We start from the raw sequence: 21,171 nt of genomic DNA, 5'->3' as shown, positions 1-21,171 counted from the left end.
AGGTATTTTTAACTGAGGCTGCCATTGTTCCTCTGGCTTCTCACTGCTGTTCTTTTCATTTCTGAAGTTCATGATCCCAGAAGCCCTGACTTCTATAATCTGCTGGGGGGGAAAAATCCCCAATTTCCCTATTGTATCAACTTAGAATTTTTCCTTAGACTCAGATCCGTCTGCTCCCAGTTCTGAGCTGACTCACTCGCAGGAAGATCTGACAAGTATCAGAAGCTCCCAATTCCTTTCTCCGGTTTTAAAACGGGAGGGCAGAAGCCTAAGGGCTCAGATCCCTCCCACCTGCTCTCCTTCTCAGACCAGGAGCCATGTCCCTAGGTTGCTTAGCAGGCATGTGCGCCGAAGCCCCTTGGCTGACACTCTCCCCTCTCCAAGTTGGGCGCAGGGCAGCAAACCTGGGGACAGCTCATCTTTAGCTCTCATAAAGCCGTCAGACGGGATGCTGTCAAGTGCGGTTTCACCTCGAGGCTTACTACCCTTCCTGAGTATGCTCTCCGCAGGCTTTTCCTTGGCTGATTCCCTCACCTCCCTCCCCAAGAGGGGCTTTCTCTCGACTGAAATTTGTAACATCTCCCAGCTTTACCTTTGCACAATCTCCCAATCACCGCTTTACCTTCATAACAGCGTTTGCCACTCTGTGAAATGATACTGTCTTCCCCTCTAGATTGTCATCCCTCTGCACCCCTTGCTTGGTTCCAGAATTCTCCCTGACCGGCGCGGTCCCACTGAGCACAAAACGCGTGCACCCGGTGCCTCCCCGGCTCCGGTAGGGCTGAGACCAGAACTCGGAGGCGTGCGGCAGCGTTACGGCCCGGAGCTCCCCCTGCAGGCCAAAGGGCGGCACAAACACCACGTCCCCGCACGGGACCGGTCGGCTTTATTCGGGAGGGCGGGCGCAGGGAGCGGCCCAGCCGATGGGGGCGTGGTCCGCGGTGGGTAGGCGGGGCCTAAAGAGCGGCCAGTGAGGAGGGCCCGCGCGTGGGCGTGCTCCAGGCTTGGGGGCGTGGCCCGCCGTACGCCGGCGGGTGGGCGGGGCCTCGGTGTCTCCGCAGGGCCCGCAGGGCCTTACATGCCCGGCATCATCCCGTTGGTCTCCAAGTCGGTGAGGTTGCCCCGCAGGTCCTGCTCCTCCTCGAAAGCCTTGAACAGTGAGTTGAAGTTGCCGGCTCCAAAACCCTGGAGGGGGAGAGAGACGAAAGTGAGCGGCCGGCCCAGAGAGCCAGCCAGGCTACCTGCCTGCCCTCGGGGCTGGTTGGGAATTGCTGGTACCTGGTGATTGTGGCGCTGAATGACTTCCAAGAAGAGCGTGGGCCGATCCTGCATGGGCTTGGTGAAGATCTGCAGGAGGTAGCCTTTCTCGTCGTAGTCTACCAGGATTTTCAGCTCCTAGGTAGGATACAGGAGGCTGGGTTAGGGGGCAGCTGGCCCACACTCTACTCTGACACCGTGGAGTCTTTAGAAAGTCCATAAGAGCTCCTGCACCTGAAAGCCAAGAAAAGACCCCATTCTCCCGCAGTTCCAGACACCTCCAAGTAGATCCTTAAAGTTCCCATTACCACCTTCCCGCCACAGTCCGCGGCGTGTAAGCCACCATCAAGGTTGTCCTGGATCACCCCAGTAGTCTCTACACAGGTCCCCCTGCTTCCGGCTTGCCTCCTTACAATCCACCCTCCCCACAAACACCCCAAGGGATCTTTTACAAATCAGATCGTATCATTCCTATTTAAAATCCTCCGGTGGAAATCAGGGGCTGCCCTAAAATTGATTCTGATGGTAGCTGCACAACATAAGTGAATAGCTAAAAACCATTGAACTGTGCACTTTATTTTTTAAAGATTTTATTTATTTATTTGAGAGAGAAGGAGCAGGGGGAGGGACAGAGGGTGAGGGAGAAGCAGACCTCCTGATGTGGGGCTCTGTCCCTGGACTCGAGGATCATGACCTGAGCTAAAGGCAGATGCTCAAGTGACTGAGCCACCCAGGCGCCCGGAAGTGAGCATTTTAAAAGTGCCTTTTGTATCAATAAAGCTGTTAAAAACAACAGGGCAGCCCTGGTGGCGCAGCGGTTTAGCGCCGCCTGCAGCCCAGGGCATGATCCTGGAGACCCTGGATCAAGTCCCACGTCAGGCTCTCTGTATGGTGCCTGCTTCTCCCTCTGCGTCTCTCTCTGTCTCTATGAATAAATAAATAAAATCTTAAAAAAAAAAAAAAAAAAACCACTCCTGCACTAGCCTCACCTCCAGGACATCAATGCTCTCCTTCACTTGAATCTTGGCCGACTTGAGCTTCTCCCGAAGTTGTTTGTAGTATGTTGATGGAACAGCCAAGAACTCCATGCCTCTGTCTCTCAAGTGGCGAATCTGTCTCAGGGAAGGGTCAAGGTCAGTCTCCTGGCTCCCTGCTCCGCACCCCTAGCCAGGAGGAGGTGGAGTCCCTATCCTAGTTCTCCCTGCCTGCCAGGATGCATCCCCCCAGAACTCATGCCCTTCCACGCCTGGGGCCTGTAGGCTTGGTTGATAGAACAGCAATCACTAACATTTATGGAATTCTCATTATGTGTCTGTCTTAAGTACTTCCCATGTTTTGCCTCATTATGTCTGTGCAGTAATTTCTTGAGATATCTGGACAATTACTATCCCCATTTCATAGCTAGGGAAACCAAGGCATCAAGAGATTAAATATCTATTCTCAACATAGTCGCGGAGTGATTTTATTTAAAAAGACAAGTCAAATCATGTCACTCCCTTGCTCACCCCATGGTGGTGTCTTGTCTCAGAGTCAGATTGAAAGCCCTCACCATCTGCCTTCACTCCCACCTCCCGACCTCATCTCCTACTCTCTCCCTCACTCATTCTGTTCCAGCACAGCACTGATCTCCTTACTGTGCCTTCAACTCTCCCCTGCCTGCCTGTCACTTCTGCTTGGAGCACTTTTCCTACGTGTCCACATGCTTCCCTCCTTCCAGCTCTGCCTTCTCAGATGCCTCCTTCTCCATGTGGCCCTTCACGACGGCCCTATGGCCCTATTTAAATGTGCAATGTCTTTACCCTCCCTCTCTCATCGCCCTGCTTGGTGCTCCTCCAGAGCACTCACACAACCTAACACTTGTGTTTTACTTGTTTTGTTTCCTGTATCCATTAGAGCAGAGACTCTTGTCTTGTTGGCTGATGTATCCCAAGTACCTAAAAGGGTGCTTGGCACATAGTAGGTGCCCACTACACATCCAGTGAGTGGGTGAATGAATGAGTGAAATTGCCAAGGTCGTCCAGTGATTTCTTGGTTAGGCCAGGACGGAGTGGGACAGTCCAGGCTCTTGTCCACTCTGATATCCTGTCACCTCAGGAATAGCCAAGACCCAGATTCTCCAAGGGCTAGTTCCACAGACTCAGCACATTTAACTTGGCTCAAAGGACCTAATCAATCTCCTAGCCTAATATCCTCATTTTCAAGGTGAGGCAACTAAAGCCCAGAGAGGGTGTTGAATCCTCCATGGACACACAGCAAATCACTTGCAGAACTAGGACTAGAATCCAGGCTTCCTCTTACTCTGGCACCTGCTACTTTTAAAGCTAGCAGTGATCTGCAGAGAAACACAACTCTCTGGGGTGGGACTGTGCCTGCACCAGAGTGTCAGGAACCAGTGAGAGATCCTGGTCAGCCACCTGAGCTGGTGGGGGACTCCTAGGATTGCTACTACCTCCCTGCCTGCCTCCTGCCCCACTCTCCTCCATTTTGCAGATTGGTTCTGGAGCTGAGTTGAAAGGGAAATTAGGGCCAAGAAAGGGCTTCTAACCGCTGTGATGATGTCTTGGGTCTTGAGAGCAATGTGCTGGACCCCAGCACCCCCATTATAGTCCACATATTCCTGTGGGAGGGAAACAAGGAAAACATTGTCATTAGCTCCTGTCACCCACATTCTGCTCCCCCAAGAGTCTTCAAAGCTCATCCCTGCTTTCTTCTTCCCCAGCCAAACACCCATGGTCCAGGTAAGACCTCACCTGGATCTGGGATTTCTTTTTGCCAGGTGCTGGCTCATTAATGGGCATCTTGATGGACTCCTCATAATTGGCCACCACGATGGAGCGCAGAGAGCTGTATTCTGTGTGCACCTGTGTGTCATCTACAGACCAGAAACGGTGGAACTGCAGATTCTTCAGGTACCTGTGGGATGGCCGTAAGGACACATTGGCTCTGAGTGCCAGGCAGGGACTGGCTCCTTGTCCCTACTTCCACCTTCCAGAATTTGTCCCCTGACTAGTCTCCAGAAAGGAACCCACCACCATCCACATCACACACACTGTAGACTTGTATCTTTATTATCACAATTTTCCTTCAGGTGGAAGGGAAGTGTCTTCTAACAAGACCTTTGTGGTATGGCAATGGTCCAACAGATAGAAGTGCTTTGAGAAGGGCACGTGCTTCTCATTTGCACAAGGGTGCTATCTGGGGTAGTGACAGGCTTCCTCCAGGTCTCCCTGGACTGTAACACCCTCTGTGCCAAGCTTCCCCAAGGGTCCTCAGAGGATCACCTTGAGCCTGAAAGCCTCTGGTCTCCAGGAAACAGATGACTCAAGTGACATCAGGGTAAGCTGCTGAGGGCTTGTGCTCCATTTCCCACTCTGGTGTCTAGAGACAAGAACTGGGGAGTGGGCCTGTCTCCTTTGCAGCAAGGGGTTGGGCCAGGGACTCACCACTCTGAGGCGGACACCATCTCCTGATCAGGCTGGTTTCCCACGATGTGGTCAATAATCTCAAGACTGCAGCTGGGCCTAGCGGTAGGGTGGGAAGCTGTTAGGAGATGAGGACAGGCTACGTCCTAAATCTCCACCTCCCCGCAGTGACAGCTCACTGTGACATGGCACACACTAGACGGACCTCATTGCTGTCAACTTGTACGTTATTACTAGCCCCATTTTACAGATGGGGAACTGAGGCAGAGAGAAATAAAGTCACTCTGAAGGTTAAATAGCTAGAAAATGACAGAGCTATAGGCCACCTGGGTGGCTCAGTCAGTTAAGCATCTGCCTTTGACTCAGGTCATAGTCCTGGGTCCTGGGATCGAGCCCCACATCACATCATTGGGCTCCCTTCTCAGCAGGTAGTCTGCTTCTCCCTCTCCCTCTGTCCCTCCCCCTGCTCAAGTATGCACTGTCTCTCTCAAATAAATAAATAAATAAAATCTTTAAAAAGATGACAGAGCTGGGGTTTGAGCCCAGGTAGTTGGTTCAAGAGCCTTGGTGCTCAGCCTCTGTGCCGCCTCTTCAAGCCACCCTTGGGGATCCTTAGGAGTTCCTCAGAAGGCTCCCAGATGCTCTGCCCCTCAGAGAAGCCCAGTCTGCATGGAGCATCAGGGCATCACTTTCCACTCTGCACTCAGGACTCTCTATCCCCCTTCCTTTCCCCAGCCCGAGGGGCACTCACAGCTTGGAAAGCAGGGGGTCCACGCATGCTGGGGCTTCGAATCCAGGCAAGAACCGGCCAGTATAGTTTATCTTTTCCACCAGGGTGTGTGTAGTGTCCCCGTACTGTGGGTGGAAAACAGCCTGGCTTGGCCCCTGAGCTCTCCTCCCTGCCAAGACTGGGCCACTTTCCTGGTACCCAACACAGTTCCCACCTGGCTCTGACCCTAACTCCCAACTCTCTCTGTGATCTTGGGAAAGTCAATTCCCCTTTCTGAAATGAATCGCAATCTGTCATTTGTTTGGGACTTTATTTGACAGTCGGCCTGCCGCATGGGACCAGAATCTCTGGGAGAGTAGGAACACTGTTTTTGCTCATCATGGTGCCCTCAGCACCTGGGGTAGTGCCTGGCTCATTATGGGTGCTCAATAAAAATGTGTCAACTAAGTGAGAATGATGAGGGCTTTGGATCAAATTATATCAAAAGGTTCTGGGGCACCTGTTTGGCTCCATCTGTGAAGTGTAAGACTTAATCTTGGGGCTGTGAATTCAAGCCCCATGTTGGGTTTAGAGATTACATAAAAATTGTATCTTAAGGGGTGCCTGGGTGGCTCAGTCAGTTAAGCGAGTGGCTCTTGATTTCAGCTCAGGTCATGATCTCAGGGTTGTCAGATCGAGCCCTGTGTTGTACTCTGTGCTCAGCTTAGAGTCTGTTTGAAATTCTCTCTCTGCCAATCCTGTTGTCCCTCTCCCCATACTCTCTCTGTCTCAATGACTAAATAAATACATTAAAAAATTAAATCTTAAAAAAAATTAAATCTATATAAAAAAGGTTCTTTCAATCATCTTAATGATCTTTAGGTTGTATTTATCCTGAGGTGGGACCTGTGATCATCTCTGTATGACAAGAGCATAGACTTGGGAATCTTTGCTGGGTGTCTGCAATATACCAAGCACTGTTCTAAATGCTGAATGATCTCATTTGAGCCTTTGGGCCCATCCAATGAACCTGGATCGGTGATGGTTGAAGAAATTGGAGGCACAGAAATGTTAGGTGGCATGTTGCAGATCACACAGGTGGTCCAGCTGCAGTCCTTGCTCATTTAAATGAATCCCAGAGAGGTGGAGTACTTTGCCCAAAGTCACACAGCCAGAGCAGAGTGGAACTTCCCCAGACCCTATTTGCTCCCTCCTTCAAAGCCCCTGTCCTTGGGTTACATCCTTGTGTTATCATTACCATCTTCCCCCTCCCCTCCATTTGCAGGGGAGGAAGGGAAGCACCCAGCAGGAACTGGAAGCTCCCACCAGCCTCTGCACACTGGCCAAGCCTTACAGACAGTCAGACTTGAAGAAGAATGTCTGTGTTGAGGCACCGGGGGGGTGGGGGGGGGATGGCATTAGGGAATTGGTGGGGAGAGGGATGGGTGTGGGGCATCCTGGCATCTCGGGGGAGCTAACAGTGGGAGTGGTAGGGGTATCCAAGCAAACTCACCGTCTGCAGCACAGCCAACTTCACCTTCCCAAACTTATCTTCCTCTATCCAGGGCTCCCGCATGATTTTGGCACCCTGTTCCCGGGCTTTCTACAAAGAAGATGGATCTCAGAGGCAGTAAGTGCTGGACCCTCCCAGAGCCCTGGCTGGCTGCCCCATGGTCCTGCCTCTGCTGGATGGCCCCCTACTTTGTCCTGCCACAGGCTCCTCCAGCTTTCCTAGCCCTGGGCAGGAATGACAGCCAGCTTTAGCTGTTGCCCCTGACACCCATGCCTTGTGCCTGTTGGGCAGATAGGGAAACTGAGGCCCAGGCCCAGAGTTGGGGCTATGAGAGACAAACTAGTTGGGGGTGGGGGGGTATCCCACCTCTGCTATCTCACTTTGTGACACTTCCCCACCCCCAGTCCTCATCTTGCCCATCTGTAGACCAGGTGGTTGGATAAGAATAAAAGCTGGCATTGGTTGAGCACCTACTATATGTCAGACCCTCTGCAGGGTGCCTTATATGCCTGGCTCATGCATTTATTTAGTGAAACCTTACTGTATGTCTATGTTTATCACATGTCAGGCAAAGGTGAAGGTATTTACCAAACTCCTTCTTCCTCACAGCAGCATTACAGGAAAGGTACTGTTCTTGTCCCCATTCTGTAAGTGGTGAAGTTAAGTCACTTCCCCAAAGTCTCACAGATAGTAAGTTTCAGACCTGGGCAGTGTGCCTCTGGCTTCTATGCTCTGAACCTCTAAGCTGCCTCTTGAATATAGTGTTTGGTTCAGAGTCGTGCTCATGAAATGGTAATTATGATCTCATTTCCTCTGTGTCAGACTTGGTAAGGTAGGTGCTGTGGTTGTCCCCATTTTACAGATGTGGAAATTGAGGCTGAGTGAGAGGGCAGGCAGCTAGCAAGGGGCAGGGCATCCCTGGAACCTGGGTGTGCATCACACGAGTGTCTGGGCTTGTCACTCCAACACGGCGGGTCCCCCAGCCCTGACCAACAGGGCTTCCTGTGGCGGACAGAGGGCAGCCCGGGTGCACACTCACCTGCACGATGTAGTCACAATCTTCCACCTCAAATGCGATGTCCTTCACTCCATCACCGTGTTTTACCAGGTGGTCGCCCATCTCTGTGGCCGGTAGGGGAGGTCATGGCCCTGGAGTCACAGCCCCCCTCACTTCTACTGTCAGCCTTTGAGCTCCATCTCCTTCTAGGCTGGGGAATCCTCGCTGAACCAGACATATTCCCTTGTCCCTGACCCTACCCACCATACCGAGTCTTCACTCCCTGGTACCCTGAGCCCCTTGGGCCTCCTCACCTTTGTTCCAGGGGTTGAGGGCAGAGGAGAAGACAAACACAATCTAAGATGTAGAGGAGAAAGGAGGTGTAGCTGGTGGTTCAGGTTAGCACATGCAGGTGTACCCCAGCCCCTCCTCCCCACCCACCCATGAAGCACCCCAGTGGGGCATTAGGATCACATCACTCCTCCCAGCCAGGAAGGATTCCTTGACCGTGGGTTCCAGCCCCTTCTCTGCCTCAACATCCCCGCTGAGATGAGCTGTTGCTCAGGCTGCCCATGGGAGAGAGCCCCAGGGTTCCTAGGGATCAGGGCATTCCTCAGACTTTCAGGTCTGATGTCTGAGGCCTCTGTTAACTTCTCCGAAACATCTGTGAGGCCAGTGTTGGGCCAGGCTAAGAAGGAGATAAAACGAAGATCCCTAAGATCTGTTGTACAAAGGTGCAGTGGAAGGGTTGGTGGGGGCTCTCAGCTCATGCTCCCTCAGCCTCACCAGACATCCTGGGAGAAAACCAGGTGGGCCTGGAGAAACAGCCTCCTGTTCCACTTCACTCAAGAAGAGCCCTTAGGAGGCTCAGAGATCAGCAGGGGCAGATAAGCTGGCCTCCTGGGTGAGTGGGGTCCTGGGGTGGGGACTCACCTTGCCTTGCTTGATCACGTGGCTGACTACCTCCCGGGAACCCGTCTCCAGGCCCTTGTAGGCTAGTGGTTCAAAGCCCATCTTGTTGCAGTAGAATGATGCAGCCTGAATCACAGAGTTGCAACCGGGTTTCCAAGGAGCCAGCCTGGGCATCCCTCGCCCTCAGCTGAGAGCCTCTGGTCCCCCTCAGCCTGTCTGCCCCATTGCCCCAGGTACAGAGTCCATCCTGGGAGGAAAGGCCGCTCCCTGGCCCATTCTGACGTCAGATTAAGTTTCCTGCTGGGGTCTGAGGGCCTGATTGTGTAATTAGTATCTAAAGACTGTTTTTCCTGGGATGGTCCCAACACTGGCCCTGATCCTCCCCACACAGGGGCCAATCACAGGCCCAGCTGGAGGCCCGCCTTCTCCTACTCTGATACCTGGCCCCGGCTTTTACCTGCTTGGCATTTCCAACCCAGAAGGTCACGGAGTGGAAGTGGAGAAATCGGCCTCTCTCGGGCTGCAAGAAGAGAGAAGGGGAGAGGCTGTTTCTGGATGTGGGCCTAGAAAAGTGTAGATGGAGAGGTGTCCCCTAACAACTTTCTTTGTCCCAGCCTCAATTCCAAAACTGAGAAGCCTGCAGCCTTGTCAAGCCTCAAAAGATGTTTCTCATGTAGAAACCAAGCCCCTGGGTGTTTGGGATTGGAAAGCCTCCTTAGGAGGCATGCCCAGATTTCACGGAGGGGAACTGCTATATGGTACAGCAACACGGATTTAAGTTAGACCTTAGAAAGATCTTCCAGGGGCACCTGGCAGGCTCAGTTAGTAGAGCATGTGACTCTTGATCTTGGGGTCATGAGCTTGAGCCCCACATTGTGAGTAGAGGTTACACATTTAAAAAAATCTAGTGGGACGCCTGGGTGGCTCAGCGGTTGAGCATCTGCCTTTGGCTCAGGGTGTGATCCTGGGTCTAGAGATCGAGTCCCACATCAGGCTCCCTGCAAGGAGCCTGCTTCTCTCCCTCTGCCTATGTCTCTGCCTCTCTCTCTGTGTCTCTCATTAATAAATAAATAAATAAATTTTATTTTATTTATTTTTTTTTTTTTTAATTTTTATTCATGATAGGCACACAGTGAGAGAGAGAGAGGCAGAGACACAGGCAGAGGGAGAAGCAGGCTCCATGCACCGGGAGCCTGATGTGGGATTCGATCCCGGATCTCCAGGATCGCGCCCTGGGCCAAAGGCAGGCGCCAAACCGCTGCGCCACCCAGGGATCCCTAAATTTTAAAAATCTAGAAAGAACTTGTAAACAGGATTAAGAGATTGGCAGGAATTTAAGAAGAGGTAACGTTTTTCTTAGGAGAACTGGGTTGACTCCAGCTCAATCTCAGGGGAACGAGGGGGTGAGCACAGATGAACCTGAGTGTGACTCTTGGATATCACATACCTACTGAAATTCCTTTTCTACTCTTTGCCCTGACCCCACATTTCCCCCTCCTGCTTACCTTCTTTCCTTTGTCGCTGTAAGTCGTCTAAGGAGAAAGAAAAGGACAGTAAGACTTGGAAGCTCAGACGCAAGGCACTTCTGGAAGTTTCACTTCAGATCATCACTGGGGGAGGCTTCCATGGCCCCAAGCAAGCACTTACCATGATTAATCTTGGTCAGACGTCCTCCTCTAAGACTGGAACAAGAGGCCAGTGGAGTGCTGGACAGAAGTATTTAACACAGAGCAGATCCCGCCCCTGGCCTCCTGGCCTTCCTAGGGGTGGGCGGGAGCTGATCCAACCATGAAAGCTCCTAGGCTTGGGAGCCTCTGATCCAGCTGCCATCTCAGTGGACAAGGTGATGTTGTCAGGCCCAGAGCAGGGGAGGGACTCTCCCAGGCCCGCTAGCCAGTGAGGTAGAGCCAAGGCAAAGAGCCAAGGGCACACTCCAGGACCCCAAGTTGGGACTGTGATCTCTGCTCTCCAGAATCCAAAGCTCAGAAATCAAGGCCACACAGAGTGCAGTAGTGGCTGTAGAATTGTTGTTTAGGGAGAATTTGAGAGGGAATTAGGGACTGGTCTTGAAGCCCTGTTTGAATAGTGAGTATGTGGTTTATAATTAGTTAAAAGGGTCCTACTCCATAGTGGTTAGAGGTATGGGTTGGGGGTTTGAATCCTGGGCCTGCCATATACTATGTGACTGGGGAAAGTCACGGAACCCCCCTGAGCCTCAGTTTCCCCTTGTGTAAAATGGAAGCAATAATAGTATGGTTGAGATTAAGTGAGATAAAACATAAGTCTTTGGAATAGAGACTGGCACATAGGAAGATCTCTGCTAATGTTGGTTATGATTACTTATGTTTCTTTAGGGCTTTGGGCAGCTGATAGAGAATAGGGGACCTTGGTGTTGTCAGACTGAGTAATGGGAAAAAGGTTATGGCCCTGCCCTCTGCTCCAGGTTCTCAGTATCTGCAGAGTGGTAGAAGGTAGAGCAGAAGGCTCCAAGAGGAACGCCAGGGCTCTCCCAGAAACCCCACACCCGAGTCCTCAGGTTTCACATTCCTAAATGATGGAATAGTGGGGTGCCTGGGTGGCTCAGTCAGTTAAGTGTCTGCCTTTGGCTCAGGTCATGATCCCATAGTCCTGGAATGGAGTCCTGTGTCAGCTCCCTGCTCAAGGAGGAGTCTGCTTCTTCCTCTCTACCCCTCCCCCTGCCGGTGCGCTCTCTCTCTCACACTCTCTTTCAAATAAATAAATAAAATCTTATAAAAAGAAAGATGGAATGGTGACTGGTGGCCAGCCATGGCATTCGCCTGAGGGTTCCAGGACAGCCCCCTGCCTCTTGCTCCACCCCAAGTCCCCAGAAACTCTGTTGCTGACCCATCCTGCCCTCTTTCCAGGGAACTGACTTTTTGACTATCGTCATTGCCTGGAAACTTTTTTCAGCCTCTGATGCTTACAGTCTTGACCCACGACTGTGTTATGACCTCTACCCTCTTGCATCAGTTGGGCTCCCAAAATGTCCTGCACTGGTCTTTTTTTTTTAATATGGAAAAACAGATCAGCGTGTCTAGGAGTGACTTCAAGGATCATTTGGTCCAACATTCCCACATTTCATTTTTTTTTTAATTTTTTTTTTTTTTTTATGATAGTCACAGAGAGAGAGAGAGAGAGAGAGAGGCAGAGACACAGGCAGAGGGAGAAGCAGGCTCCATGCACCGGGAGCCCGATGTGGGATTCGATCCCGGGTCTCCAGGATTACGCCCTGGGCCAAAGGCAGGCGCTAAACCGCTGCGCCACCCAGGGATCCCCCATTCCCACATTTCAGATGAGAAAAAGTAACAAAGAGCAAGAAAGTGCCTGAGGCCACTCTCTTCTTCCCTTCTGTCTTTCCTCTCCTGCCTTTCCCTCCCTGCCAGGGAGCAGAGAGGGACTTGTGCCAGGGAGGAGGCTCCTGCTTCCCACCTCCCACAGCAAACCCTCCCAGGCCTCCTGAGCTGCTCTCAAGTTGCCGTCTTCCCCAGGGAGCCCTGTCAGCAGTCCCAGCCACAGGTCTGAGGTTCAGCTAAGCCCTGCCGTGCAACCCTGGAGGATGGGCTCAGGACAGTTAGAGAACTTTCCCAGGCCATGTAGTTAGCAAGAGGCGTAGTAGAGCTGGGATGTGAACCAGGTTATTCTGACTCCACAACCCACGCTTCTAATTGCCACACTGCCTTCCATGCACGTAGATGTTCGTGTTCCCACCGGACGGATGGGGAGACTATGCCCAGGGAAGGGAATGTATATGTGTCTGCAAGGTTGCAGAGCTGATAAAAATAGAGACCCAGACTCTGGCCTATTTGCTTTTGAAGTTGGATCTCCACCAGTCCAGACAACTTCTCCCAGCTTCTTTCTTCTGTTTTCTGGGCAAGTCTGGAAGCTGGCAAGGTGTCCCCCTCCTTATTCTGCCCCTCCTGGGGGTGCCTTGCCAACCTGCCCTCAATGTCCACCTCAGCCCCCGGTGTCAAGGTTTCCAATTGAGAAAACCAGTGTGAAGGTAGCCCAGAGTGGAGCTCGCAGGCCAGAAGCTTCCACCAGCGGAGAAGGGCTCTGTGCAGCCTACTCAGCCTCCCAGGTGAGAAGGAACATGCCGTCCCCTTGTTCCCAGGGGCCAACTTGAACCTCCCTCCTGGAGCCTGGCCTGGATGGTGTCCTAGGCACATAGTCAATGTTTACCAAATCCAGGGAGCAGGTTATCAGCAGCCTCAGAGTGCTGAAGGTGAGTGTCTGGCTCAGCTGGCCAGGCTGGTGGCTTTGTCCTGCCCTCTGGACTTTGCTTCCAGAAACACTGAGGATCTCAGGCACACTCTGGATACACTCCTAGGTGATTCTTATGACAGCAGGCAGAAACCAGGGAGGGAGAACCTGCAGGGCCCCATCTCTGGGGGCCCCCATGTTCCCTCCTAGATTCTCCTTAGGCTGGGCCTGGTAGGATGACAGGTCAGTAGCAGCTGGGTATGGCTGTCTCTGCTCCTTGTTCCTCAGTTACCACCTTCTGTCCAGCCTGAGCAGGGAGCTGGGTTCTAGAGACCTTGCTTCTGGAGCCCTCCCTTCAGATGCACCCCTTGGACTCATCCTCCACTGTGCCCCGGCATGCAGAAAAGAATGAATGCTGCGGGCTGGAGGCTGCTGGTCACAGAAAGGCCTATTTGCAAGGTTGAGCCTTGGTTGGCACTGAGCAACTTGGATTTCAGGAAGGTTCCCAGCATCCCCAGAAATGACAAGAGTGTTTCCTTGTGTGTAAACTATTCCTATTCCTACAAGCCATGTGCTTTATGTTGAACATGTGCCTTCTTTCTGGGAGTCTGGGATCTGGGCATGTGCTGTGCAAGAGTCTTTGTGACCAGCCCCCAGTAAAAACCCTGGTGTCTGAGGCTCAGGCAAGTTTCCTTTGTAGACAATATTCTACACACACCCTTGCTGGAGGAAATTAGTGTATCCTATGTGATCCCACCCAGAGAAGACCCTTGGCGTCATGTAGCTGGTCTCTTCTGAACTTCAACCATGTGCCTTTTCCCTGGGCTAATTTTGCTCTGTGTCCTTTAGCTGTAACAACACATCTTAGGCATGGCATGAGCATGATCATACGCTGGGTCCTGTGAGTCTTCCTAGCACATTAACAAACATGGGAGTGGGCTTAGGAACCCCTAACACTGTGATGGCAGCAACAGGATTTGCTCAATGGATCCTGACTCACTGACATCCTTTCAAAGAGATGAATATGAGATTCCTAGCTGTGTAAGCACTGGCTAGCTTCTTTCCTTGGGACCATGACAAAGGTGGCATTGGCTCTGAGGCCTTCTCCAAAGCCCTTGCTGAGCACTTGGTACCTGTGCAGGGGACATGCGGCAGGGGGGCCTGCATGACATTCTGGAATGGTCAGCCAAGCTTTGGTGCCTGGGTGGCTGTGCAGTTACCCATGGTGCATGGCAGTGGCTTGAGCTGCAGATGAAGATGTTGTAAGAAGTAAAATTACTTCTGGGATTTGACACTCAATAGATGGTACCACATGGAAGTTGAGGAGCTGGATCCCTTTGCCTCTTTTGGCTGCATTGGCAGGGAGAGTGGGGTGCCTGAGTGGCTCAGTCATTTGAGTGTCTGAGTTATTTGAATGTCTGACTCTTGGTTTCAGCTCAGGTCACAATCTTGGGGTCAGGATATTGAGCCCAGCATGGGGTTCTGTGCTCAGTGGGGAATGTGCTTGAGATTCTCTCTTCCCCTCTCTCTGCCCCTCCCCCTGCTCATGTTTTCTCTCTCTCTCTCTCTAATAAATCTTTAAAAAGTATTACATTGGGGGTGGGGGAAATCTCAGTGGGAGTGCTGCTTTTGATTTTTGTTTTATCCTCAAGGCAAGAGGAGAAAGAGCCCAAACATTTCCAATGATGGGCTTTGGTTAGACCCCAAATGTCAAAAGTTTGTATTATTCTTTCCTCCAAATGGGAGTGAAAATGTTAAATCAGTTCTCAGACCTGGAGCAAAGCTTTAGACAAATCAGAGGGAAAAGAGAAGGTGTAGGCGGGGTAGTCCAGCTACTGCTGGCCCCACCCCCACTCCACAGATGCTGAATTTGCTGCTAGGAGTTTAAGTAAATTTGCAATGAAAATAAAGGAGAAGGATTTTTTTTTTTAAAGATTTATTTATTTATTTATTTATTTATTTATTTATTTATTTATTCATGACAGAGAGAGAGAGAGAGGCACAGACACAGGCAGAGGGCGAAGCAGGCTCCAGGCAGAAAGCCCGATGTGGGACTCGATCCCGGGTTTCCAGGGTCACACCCCGGGCTGAAGGAGGCGCTAAACCGCTGGGCCGCCAGGGCTGTCCAAGGAGAAGGAATTTTTAAAAAATATTTTTTAATTGAAGTTCGATTTGCCAACATATAGTATAACACCCAGTGCTCATCCCGTCAAGTGCCCTCCTCAGTACCTGTCACCCAGTTACCCCATCCCCCCGCCTGCCTCCCTTCCACTACCCCTTGTTCATTTCCCAGAGTTAGGAGTCTCTCATGTTTTGTCACCCTTTCTAATTTTTCACACTCATTTTCCCTCCTTTCTCCTATAATCCCGTTCACTATTTCTTATATTCCCCATATGAGTGAGACCATATAATGTTTGTCTTTCTCCAACTGACTTACTTCACTCAGCATAATACCCTCCAGTTCCATTCACGTTGAAGCAAATGGTGGGTATTTGTTGTTTCTAATGGCTGAGGAATATTCCATTGTATACATAAACCACATCTTCTTTATCCATTCATCTTTCGATGGACACCGAGGCTCCTTCCACAGTTTGGCTATTGTGGCCATTGCTGCTAGAAACATCGGGGTGCAGGTGTCCTGCCATTTCAATGCATCTGTATCTTTGGGGTAAATCCCCAGTAGTGCAATTGCTGGGTCATAGGGCACATCTATTTTTTTTTAATTCAGCAATTTTTTTTAAAGATTTTTTATTTATTCGTGAGAGACACAGAGAGGCAGGCAGAGGGAGAAGCAGGCTCTATGCAGGGAGCCCGATGTGGGACTCGATCCTGGGTCTCCAGGATCACACCCTGGGCCAAAGGCAGATGCTCAACTGCTGAGCCACCCAGGCATCCTGGGCACATCTATTTTTAATTCTTTGAGGAACCTCCACACAGTTTTGCAGAGTGTCTGCACCAGTTCACATTCCCACCAACAGTGCAAGAGGGTTCCCCTTTCTCCACATCCTCTCCAATATTTGTTGTTTCCTGTCTTGTTAATTTTCCCCATTCTCACTGGTGTGAGGTGGTATCTCATTGTGGTTTTGATTTGTATTTCCCTGATGGCCAGTGATGCGGAGCATTTCCTCATGTGCCTGTTGGCCATGTCTATGTCTTCCTCTGTGAGATTTCTGTTCACGTCTTTTGCCCATTTCATGATTGAATTGTTTGTTTCTTTGGTGTTGAGTTTAATAAGTTCTTTATAGATCTTGGATACTAGCCCTTTATCTGATAGGTCATTTGCAAATATCTAAGGAGAAGGAATTTTTTTTTTTAAGGAGAAGGAATTTTTAAAATACCTTTGTATTTCATAGCTATTATATTTGGATGTATGGTTAAAATTGATGTAAAACGTTATATGCCAATAATTTCATAAGTGCCAGAGGGATTGTCCCAATTAGAGAGTCCCTCTGCCCTCCCCACCACACACACACACAAAAAAAAAAGAAGGAAAGAAAAAAAAAGTCAATGGGATGTAACTTTCTTGAATTTTGCCATGTGGACAGCTTGGAATTTGAAATCTTTTTTTTTTTTTTTTTTAAAGATTTTATTTATTTATTCATGAGCAACACAGCAGAGAGGAGAGACAGAAAGAGGCAGAGACACAGGCAGAGGGAGAAGCAGGCTCCATGCAGGGAGCCCGACGTGGGACTCGATCCCAGGTCTCCAGGATCAGGCCCTGGGCTGAAGGCGGCGCTAAACCCCTGAGCCACCCGGGCTGCCCGAAATCTTTTTTTTTTTAACATTTTATTTATTTATTCATGAGAGACACACAGAGAGAGGCAGAGACATAGGCAGAGAGAGAAGCAGGCTCCCTCTGGGGAGCCTGATATGGGACTCGATCCCAGGACCCTGGGATCACGACCTGAGCTGAAGACAGATGCTTAACCACTGAGCTACCCAAGTGCCCTGGAATTTGAAATCTTTTGAGTGTTGAAAACCAAATAATATTCTGTAACTAATGATTTCTTACTATGATTTTTGCCTTTTGGACCTTCTGGGGGGAGAAAAAGGTAACTGAGAAGGGGAGGTAATCTCTAAATGGAGATACACTTTTGGGGCTTGAAAAAGCAGGTTTTTAAAGTTGCTAATGAGCTCTTGTGAAATTGCCTGACTGTGAGAAGCATATTTTTGAGGGGATCCACTTTGGCTCTAAGACCATTATGACAGAAAGGGTTAGGAAAGCTGTCTCAGGGATCCCTGGGTGGCGCAGCGGTTTGGCGCCTGCCTTTGGCCCAGGGCGCGATCCTGGAGACCCGGGGTCGATTCCCACGTCGGGCTCCCGGTGCATGGAGCCTGCTTCTCTCTGCCTGCTTCTCTCTGCCTGTGTCTCTGCCTCTCTTTCTCTCTCTGTGACTATCATAAATAAATAAAAAAAATTAAAAAAATATATTTAAAAAAAAAGGAAAGCTGTCTCACTTGGCTGCAGCAGAAGAAAAGCCAGTGCCTTTTCCCCCTCAGCTTTATTGAGGTGTAACTGACAAATAAAAATAGCCTTTAAAAATTGCCTATAAAGTTATACAATGTGATGTTTTGAGATCTATCAACTATCTCACCCTGCTGCATGGGGTCCTACTGATCATATATAAATGTTTGCCACAATCAAGCTAATCAATGTGTCCATCAGCATCTTACTTAGTTACATTTCTTTTCACCACTGACTTTTGGAATCCTGAATTCACAGACCCGGGTTGCCCAGCTCCTCCTCCAAGCTGACACCTGCTGCTGTTCCAGCCTCATCACAGCCGTGTGGAGCTAAAATCAGGTGAAATCACTGCACTCGTTGAACTGGGCAGATTTGGGACACCCCTCTGTGGAGCATATGCTGTGAAAGCATTACGAATGCTGCTGGACTGTCTGGTTGTTGGCAGATGTCTGTGATGAAAGGTTTGCTTTCTGATGGTACAAGTTAAAACCCAGCTGCTGATTGGCTATTTCTGGTGCAGACTTGCTGCATTCCTAATTGAGACTCCTGCCCAAAACAGGAGGTTGGGCGAGGGCATGTCACAAGGACTGTGACCCTCCCACCCACTCCTGACAGATGGGGGACATCTCAGGGCTGTGGATTGTGTATTTGACTTTTTGTTTAGCTCTAATTTCCATCAATAAACTCATGGCCTGACTCTCCTTTCTGGCTTTCTCCTGCACGCACCTTAGTGGGGCTGTCTGCTAAATGCAGCTGTCCCCCCAATAGACATTATCTTTTCTAGGGGACTCATCAGATCCATGCTCAGGGCAAAAGGGGTGGAGAGTCATATAAGTCCATTTTGAACATTTTTGAAAAAAACATTTTTGCCCTATTTCCTGAACCTAATGAGTCTTCCTGGATAAGTTGCATTAAAATGTTGTGGGTTTTTTCCTGTGAAAATGCTTTTGTCTTTCTTGTGTAGAACCCTTCCAGACAAAGGCCTGGGTGAGGATAGGGAGTGACTGAAAAAGAATTAAAGTTTTAATTACTGAATGGAGCATCCTGGATTTTTTAAAGATTTATTTATTTATAAGAAAGAAGAAAGAGGGATCCCTGGGTGGCGCAGCGGTTTGGCGCCTGCCTTTGGCCCAGGGCGCGATCCTGGAGACCCGGGATCGAATCCCGCGTCGGGCTCCCGGTGCATGGAGCCTGCCTCTCCCTCTGCCTGTGTCTCTGCCTCTCTCTCTCTCACTGCGTGCCTATCATAAATAAATAAATAAAATTAAAAAAAAAAGAAAGAAAGAAAGAAAGAAAGAAAGAAAGAAAGAAAGAAAGAAAGAAAGAAAGAAAAAGAAGGGATCCCTGGGTGGCGCAGCGGTTTGGCGCCTGCCTTCGGCCCAGGGCGCGATCCTGGAGACCCGGGATCGAGTCCCACGTCGGGCTCCCGGTGCATGGAGCCTGCTTCTCCCTCTGGCTCTCTCTGTCTCTCTCTGTCTCTCAGTCTTTCATGAATAAATAAATAAATAAAATCTTTAAAAAAAAAAAAAAAAGAAAGAAAAAGAAAAGAGCGGGAGGGGCAGAGGCAGAGGGAGAGAGAATCTCAGGCATACTCCACATCAAGCACAGAGCCCAATGCAGAGTTCGATCCTAGGAGATTGTGACCTGAGCGGAAACCAAGAGTCAGACATTCAACCTTTCACCCAGGTGCCTGATACTGACTTTTTTTAAAACAACAGCGAAAAACAAAACCTCAGTACTGGGAGGCTCAGAGGAGGAGAGGAGAGAGCATTACTGATCTCGTTTTTTTCAGAACTGTTCTGGAAGCTTTCCTTTCTTTCTGAAGGAAAGCTCCCCTTGCTCTCTTCCCAAGCAGCCTCTAGGTTTGAATTTGGATTCTAAGTCCAAGACCACCCTAACAGCAGGGTGAGACCAGGTATTGCACTTCCCACAAACATGTCCAGATGTCCACACAGTTCACCGACATGCAGAAGCAGTTTGGAACTGATGGCCTCAAGTAGTCCTTCTTAAGCCAAGAACTCAAGGGAATTATTTGGACCACAGTGAGAACCCCAGGATGGGAGGTCCTGTCTAGGGGCCCTGATATCTCAACTTTAACATAAGTACATGCCCTACTAGGGGCAGAGGACAGGTGCTAACACTGTAAACTCTGTGTTTCCAGGGGAACCACATGTGGCCTCTGGGAATGTACTCCTTGTGTGAGTCCCCTGAATATCATGACATTCATTGCTTGTGCCCTAGAAGGTGTTCAGATCAGCTTCAACTTACTGGCCACAGTTACGTTGGGCTGAATTGTTGATGCCTCTGCTCAGTAAAGAAAGGCTCATACAGAAATGTAAAGAGGAAGCCATTTCCCTTTCTAAGATAAATATTTTTTTAATGATTTTATTTATTTATTTATTTATTTGAAATAGCACAAGCAGGGGAAGCGGCAGGGAGAGCAGCAGAGAGAGAGGGAGAAACAGGCTCACCCCTGAGCAGGGAGCCTGATGTGGGGCTCGATTCCAGGACCCTGAGATCATGATCTGAGCTGAAGGCAGACACCCAACAGAGTGAGCCATGCAGGTGCCCCTGAGATAAATCTTTATGATCCATGGGTTTCATTTTACATGGCCAAGTCCTAGATCTCTGTAGGACACAAGTGAACTCAGTGCTGCATGCTGGTCTTACCCTGCTACGTGGGGTCCTACTGATCATATTTTGCTTTAAAGATGCTTTGGGGGGCACCTAGATGGCTCAGTCAGTTAAGCATCTGCCTTCGGTTCAGGTCATGATCTCAGGATCCTGGGATCGAGCCTTGTGGCAGGGTCCTGCTCAGTGGGAAGCTTCCTTCTCCCTTTCCCTCTGCTGCTCCTCCTGCTTAAACTCCCACTCTCTGTCAAATAAATAAATATAATCTTTAAAAAAATTTAAAAATATAAAATGGGGATGCATAGGAGGATCAGTGGTTGAGCATCTGCCTTCTGTTTGGGTTGTGGTCCTGGAGTCCTGGGATTGAGTTCTGCATCAGGCTCCCCACAGGGAGCCTACTTCTCCCTCTGCCTGTGTCTCTGTCTCCTAGGAATAAATAAATAAAATATTTTAAAAAATATATAAAATGAATAAATACATCTTTTTAAAAAAAAGAATTATTCTTTTATTGTGGTATACCACATAACATAATATTTACCATTAGTGACTTTCAGTACATGCACAGTATTGCTCAAACTGTATCTTCTCCCAGAGCATTCCCAATTCTCCCCCTCACCAAAAAAAAATCCCACAACCTTTACCTGTCACTCCTCTGTTCTCCTGTCTTCCTCCTAGCCCTGGCAACCACTAATCTGCTTCCTGACTCTGTAGATTTGCCTGTTCTGGACATTTCATGGAAATGGAGTCATGCAACATGTAGCTGTGTGCCTGACTTCTTTCATTTAGCATGATGTTTTCAAGGTTCATCCATGTTGTAGAATGTGTCATTCCTTTTCATGGCTCAATATTGCATCATACACATATAATTTATCTGTTACTATCAGTTGATGGGTTGTTTTCCACTTATTGGCTACTATGAATAATAATGCTGCTGTGGATGTATGCATATAAGTCTTTGTGTGGGCGTATATTCTCACTTCTCTTGGGTAGACACCTAGGAGTGGAATTGCTGGGTCATATGGTCACTCTCTTTAACATTTAGAA

The 21,171-nt window shown here is 49.6% G+C and overlaps 1 protein-coding gene and 1 long non-coding RNA gene across 2 annotated transcripts; one reads left to right on the top strand and one right to left on the bottom strand.

Moving 5' to 3' along the window:
- Nucleotides 1–869: 869 nt before the first annotated feature.
- On the bottom strand, nucleotides 870–10,579 carry HPD (4-hydroxyphenylpyruvate dioxygenase). The gene is made up of 14 exons (XM_077875496.1): nucleotides 10,458–10,579; nucleotides 10,316–10,342; nucleotides 9,268–9,330; nucleotides 8,832–8,936; nucleotides 8,213–8,255; nucleotides 7,941–8,023; nucleotides 6,902–6,991; nucleotides 5,431–5,534; nucleotides 4,701–4,778; nucleotides 4,008–4,170; nucleotides 3,803–3,874; nucleotides 2,247–2,369; nucleotides 1,279–1,395; nucleotides 870–1,185 (listed from the first exon to the last, which is right to left on the bottom strand). Exons 1-14 carry the CDS (start codon nucleotides 10,458–10,460, stop codon nucleotides 1,075–1,077), a joined length of 1,182 nt encoding a protein of 393 aa, XP_077731622.1. The 5' UTR covers nucleotides 10,461–10,579; the 3' UTR covers nucleotides 870–1,074.
- Nucleotides 1,001–18,193, top strand: LOC144299806 (uncharacterized). The gene is made up of 4 exons (XR_013366483.1): nucleotides 1,001–1,157; nucleotides 4,034–4,166; nucleotides 6,954–7,018; nucleotides 17,755–18,193. It is a non-coding gene; the product is annotated as an uncharacterized LOC144299806 (long non-coding RNA).
- The last annotated feature ends 2,978 nt before the right edge of the window (nucleotides 18,194–21,171 follow it).

Source organism: Canis aureus, chromosome 27 (genome assembly GCF_053574225.1).
Source record: "Canis aureus isolate CA01 chromosome 27, VMU_Caureus_v.1.0, whole genome shotgun sequence".
Lineage (NCBI taxonomy): Eukaryota > Metazoa > Chordata > Mammalia > Carnivora > Canidae > Canis > Canis aureus.
The sequence above is the reverse complement of the archived record's forward strand: the minus strand, read 5'-3'. Positions and strand labels throughout refer to the sequence as shown.

Bases quoted from the DNA above. Each gene is read 5' to 3' on its own strand.
- HPD (XM_077875496.1), bottom strand. The intron at 8,937-9,267 runs GTAAAAGCCGGG...TCTGTGATTCAG, and splicing joins GGGTTGGAAATGCCAAGCAG to GCTGCATCATTCTACTGCAA. The intron at 8,256-8,831 runs GTGAGTCCCCAC...TCTACATCTTAG, and splicing joins ACGTGATCAAGCAAGGCAAG to ATTGTGTTTGTCTTCTCCTC.